The sequence below is a fragment of the Oncorhynchus clarkii genome, chromosome 5, assembly GCF_045791955.1.
Source record: "Oncorhynchus clarkii lewisi isolate Uvic-CL-2024 chromosome 5, UVic_Ocla_1.0, whole genome shotgun sequence".
Taxonomy (NCBI): Eukaryota; Metazoa; Chordata; class Actinopteri; order Salmoniformes; family Salmonidae; genus Oncorhynchus; species Oncorhynchus clarkii.
Genome location: NC_092151.1, coordinates 67,863,124 through 67,868,465, shown reverse-complemented (window position 1 = coordinate 67,868,465; position 5,342 = coordinate 67,863,124). Strand labels below are relative to the sequence as shown.

At 37.2% G+C, this 5,342-nt stretch overlaps 1 protein-coding gene across 2 annotated transcripts; it reads right to left on the bottom strand.

Annotated features, from left to right (window-relative positions):
• Positions 1-634: 634 nt before the first annotated feature.
• LOC139410183 (cyclin-dependent kinase 4 inhibitor C-like) lies at positions 635-4,879 on the bottom strand. 2 transcript variants are annotated; one of them, XM_071155637.1, is made up of 3 exons: positions 4,747-4,879; positions 3,933-4,059; positions 635-2,012 (listed from the first exon to the last, which is right to left on the bottom strand). In XM_071155637.1, exons 2-3 carry the CDS (start codon positions 4,056-4,058, stop codon positions 1,653-1,655), a joined length of 486 nt encoding a protein of 161 aa, XP_071011738.1. In that variant the 5' UTR covers position 4,059; positions 4,747-4,879; the 3' UTR covers positions 635-1,652. The 2 variants fall into 2 exon arrangements, with proteins under 2 accessions (XP_071011738.1, XP_071011739.1); XM_071155638.1 differs by lacking the exon at positions 4,747-4,879 and having other exon boundaries at positions 3,933-4,155.
• Positions 4,880-5,342: the final 463 nt, after the last annotated feature.

The window sequence follows — 5,342 nt, the reverse complement described above, 5'->3', positions numbered from 1 at the left end:
ATATAAGAATCGCCGGTCTCAGTGGTGAGTGGCCTATAATTTCATGCAGATATTATTAGTGTTGGTTATATATCAAATAATGTTGTCTAACATGTGCCATAATCGCATCTGAAGTATCCTATAAGTATTACTGTAATTGTAAGTGAGGCATGCCGAGATTATGTACTGATTCAAAATCTGTTTGAATGTGAAATTAGGGTGGCCTATAGACAGACAATTGATGGCTTGAATAGCCCCATAAAATAAAGCAACTCTATAGTCACAGCAAAACTAACATTATGTGATTTCATAATCACACTGATATTACTAGACACTCAATTCAGAAGTAACGGGGATGTCATATAGCCCATGTTTGGATATGAGTAACAATATTTGCAGCATTTTTCATTTTGAACACTATGTAGGCAATTTACGCTCCAGCTCAGATATTGAATTCCAATATATAGGCCTACTTTCAAAAGCCTATATGTTCTTCTAATGACTGAGTAAAGGAAAGGCTATAGTGTAATGCAAAATGAGTAATGTAGGTGCATGTATCACAACTGTAGTGCTGAGTAGCCTCGGCTATCATGAAAGCATGGGGATCTAGATAAAAAGGTCAAAATGCTAAAAGAAAAACGACAACAATCGAATAATCAGTGGACAACTGAATTTATTCGTCTCACAAATGACAACAGTGCAAAACATTGATTAGCAATATTCAAATAGACGACAATACAGAAAAATGACGGCCGTCTACATTCTATTTCAACCTAATTTTGACCTGACACGCCAATCAGAAAATTAAACAAACAGGTTAAACAATGCAGACCTGTAGTCAGTTGCTGTCTTTGGTACAAAATAAAACGTCAATATTAGCAAACGCATGCTTTCACAGTTCATTACAAAATGTACTTGTTTCCCTATTTACAAAGTGCAAATAAAATCGAAGAGAATCGCCACATCAGTCAGGCTACCATTAGATTGGTCATTTATTACCAATGGCATGCATGGAAAAGGAGAAGAAAGGTATAGGCTACAGCTTTTTAGTCAAAATATCATGAGTTTAATTAACCGTGACAAATGGGACAAAATAAGACATTTGCTATGGTGCACAAAAGTACAATGGATGAAGAGGGTCATCTTTTTAAATTGTTACAGTCTAGAGAAGTTAAACGATACAATGTTGTTCCTCGCTTCATTTGAAATGGTCGTTATAGCCTACTAAACCCATCTCAAATTCAGTTATTATATTATTGGGATTGAATTGAAAGACAAATTCCTCTTCACTTTAACCAGCCATTAGGCTTACATTAGGCAACATCCCAAAACGCAAGATCATGTTGCCGCTCGAGATGTTGAGTTGTTAGGGAAATGTTATGGGCCTAAAAGTTTTAAATGGATTCAAATTATTGTTATAGTTCCAGTGGCATATAATCTTGTCACATTTGTTTCGCAATGGAGCAAACTGGAGTCAAAATCTATATGGAATGTGTTCTTATCAGGTTACAAGGAAACGTAACTCGACCTGAGTTCATGATAGTCTTTATGGTTGAAATTGAGGCTATCATGTCTGAAAACATCCAAACACATATTAACATAGGAGAGGTAGATTACATGTTTGCTACTCTCTCTCCACCTCTTTATCCCAGTCAGGATTGTCCCATGTATATTCATAAATTAATGTGCGCCTGAATGTATAGCGCAATGGATACTCTATTGTTCATAGTCGCCAAATCATAAGGTGTATGGCCTCCGGAGTTGTGCCTTGCGGCGTCCTTCGTACAACCAACAAGGAGCTGAACCACGTCAAGATAGCCTTCTCTTGCGGCTAGATGCAATGGAAGATTGCCGTCGTTGTCCATGAGGTTGACGTCTGCGCCATGATCTATCAGGACGCGTAGGGTGTCCACGTATCCATCCCTTGCAGCATCATGAGTGATAGTGAGACCCCTGACATGGTCGCGCACGTTTGGATTTGCGTTAGCCCTCAGCAACGCCTCCGCGATGGCTGGGTTACCAAGTTTCATCACCTGTAAAATATAATGAGAAGAGGTTATAGAGCAGGATAATTACAAAGACAAAATAATAATTATAAAGACAAAATGTACCCTATAGGAGTAAAAGCTACGGTTTTAATATAAAATATAAATCATTCAGGGATATGTTGCAGAGACACAGGTCTAGATTTACACCTATGTTTTCAAAAGGAATGATCAAAAATAAATCGTACCCACAAAAAGATTTATCAGTCCTGGGATATAAATGATTATCTTCACCTTTTTTTATTCTTCTTCAGACCTAAATGCTGTAGACCAATTACCGTCTGATAAACAGAGTACACTTAATTAAATCATAAAGCCTTAGTTGATCATCAGTATTTAACTAAGTTTCATGATAGGCCTATATATTTTTCATTTGGATGAGAGGAGCGATACGAATAGCTCATTACAGTTTTGCGGCAGTTTTTTGTTTGACACAGTGTTGTGTCATAGGCCTACTTAGATTGTTTTTTTTTTTTAAATGAGGTCAAGCTTTGAGCGCTTTGAATAAAGTATGCCAATTTGTAAATTGTCATTATACATTCAACAGGCTAAAGCAACTTGTCCTAAATCTCTCAAAAACGTGTGTGTTATGGTTCAGTCAATGAACCATACTTGAACCACTTTTAGCATTTTCATCTGTGCCCTGTGCCCTATGACATGGTAAGAGATTAGCCTATCTGAAAATCTATGCAGCTTGGTCATATGAACAGGCTGTCCAAATCAACCAAGTCTTTCACAATCTGCAATGTGTTCGTTTTTCATATTAGTTTGATTGTGTAACTTGACAAAACAATAAACGGTAGTTACATTCCTATAGCAAACATAGCATGTTGGGACTCCCATGTGGTACAAGAAAGTTATTCAAAGGTATCGGTCAAGGAGGTAACAATACAAGCAAATCAATACCGTATAAGTTCTCAACCACCATAATTGAAGTATGAGATGAAAAAACAGATAATTTTAACTATATTTCTATAAATCGAGAAATATTATTGTTGAAAACTATTAACGTTTTCATAGGCCTATTTGAGTGTGCATGCGGGCCCAAAGTGCATGGGGTCATGCAGGGTCTTGATGTTTCTATCTTATTTTCTTATCACTACTGATCAATGATCTAAGGCACACATTATTCTTTAAAAAACAACAACATAATCACATTATTCAACGAGTTTTCATAGTGAACCCATGTGATTCACCATCTTCATTAAGAAATATAAAGCTGCTAAACGTTTAGCCTACAAAATGTGTAGAACAACAATATTACATTATTCAACGGGTTTTCATAGTGAACCCATGTGATTCACCATCTTCATTAAGAAATATAAAGCTGCTAAACGTTTAGCCTACAAAATGTGTAGAACAACAATATTACATTATTCAACGGGTTTTCATAGTGAACCCATGTGATTCACCATCTTCATTAAGAAATATAAAGCTGCTAAACGTTTAGCCTACAAAATGTGTAGAACAACAATATTACATTGCATTTAGAGTGTTGTATTCTGTATTTCACGTCTCTGGTAAATCATATATAAATCATTCATCTACATTGTTTTTTTTAGTGGTTCAGATAGTGCTACTAAATTAAGGCCTATAAATCACTTTAAAGCCCTCTAATTCCATAAATCATACAATCAAATTATGACATCCAACATAGTAGTCTATGCTTTATAAGGCCTTGAAAATCACTTGGATTTTCTGAAGTAAATCCAAGTTACAGAAATTGTATAGCCTCTTAATACCTTTACCACTTTGTCACCAAAGCACACCGTTCAGTCTATTTGACATTATGTCAATGCACAAATATGCTAATATGTTGTAGTTTAAGTTGAAATCGATCATATAACTTCTGAATAGACCGAATAATGAATGTATAGATTTAGGCTTCATATAAAATGCTTTACCAACCTGTAACGGTGTCCTGCCGAATACATTGTTTGCATTAACATCTGCTCCGTTCTGTAATAACATCTCAACTTCTGCCAAGTCTCCTCTCGCAGATGCACTGCTCAGTCTGTTTGCCTCTCCAGTCATTCTTGGTGGACGAAAACAATAAAGAGAATAAGGTTATATAATACAGGTTAAAAACCTTGATAGGCCTCCTCTGTATGTGCTTGATTTTGGTTGTAAATCTTGGTTGTGACACAAGGCACTGCTAAAGTGTAGTAAATAATCTGTAGCCCTCTGAAAGAAATTGGTAGGCTACACTGCCAGGGTCCGCCTCCCTTTTTAATGCCATCCCACTGTAACAACTCGCTTCGGCACGGAAAACAACAGGGATGTCACGCCATTTCTAACACAAATTCATGGTCATCATCACCTTCCTTAAAAATATAAATTTTCATCACGTTGGATTGGTGTTTGGGATTTCCAATAGTGGACCAAGACGCACGAAGTTGAAAAATGTCTAACTAATTCCAATCGTCCAGCTGCAGTGTTGACGTTCATACTTATTATTGAACCCCGTTCACGTGCTGTCGGTAACATTTGAGATTCTAAAATAGAGTTCATGGATATTCCCCATGTTTATGTATAGGCTAAACCGGTGTTATTCCAGATGATTTTACCCAACTCTGCAGGTAGCATAGCCTACCCTCATTAGATTTGAATCTATAGCCTGATAATGTATTCTAAATGCAGAGGGGGGGGGGGGGGGGGGGGGGGGGTTATGTCCATGAAATGATATCATCCAACAGTTACAACGCATTAGGCTACAACTCACATTCAATGTCCAATTCGACCTTGAGTAAAAACCCATATTAAACTATTCTGTTTCATAGACAGCCTACTCCGTTCGATAGTCTACTTCACTCTGGGACTGACAATATAGGTTAGCCTACAGGTGCAACTCCCCAAAATGCTGGTCTGCTGCTCTCAAAAGCGTTGATTTTGTCCTGCAACTGTATCCATGGCTGCCGTTTCGATAAGGGCTTGCAACTTTGTAGCATCTGATTGCCGATGAGTCCCCGGATGAGAAAGAGAAGAAAACATATTCTGACAACGTTAGGTTATCCAATGACATTTGGAGAGATGCTTGTTCAGACTTTTATGTAAACTTCCCGCCCATTTTCAAATGATGAAACTTGGTCTGGATATCGTCCTTCTTTTGGTTCATTAATAGTAAAGCGTTTGTTCAGACAATGCGCGGGAACAGTTTCGTCATTTGATAAGCAACGTTCTCTTCTTCCACTTAGCACAATGTAGCAGTATAGGCGACCATCTGTTACAATTAAAATAGTTAAGACTACTAAACTTTTGTAAAGGTGGGTAAATCAATAAAAAAAATCAACCACACCACGGAGTTTACGGGACTTAGTA

What these genes read in the sequence shown, in the direction of transcription:
- LOC139410183 (XM_071155637.1), bottom strand. Translation starts at nt 4,058, where the DNA reads ATGACTGGAGAGGCAAACAGACTGAGCAGTGCATCTGCGAGAGGAGAC. An exon ending in TCGGCAGGACACCGTTACAG is followed by an intron (nt 2,013 to 3,932) that starts GTTGGTAAAGCA and finishes TATATTTTACAG; the next exon opens with GTGATGAAACTTGGTAACCC.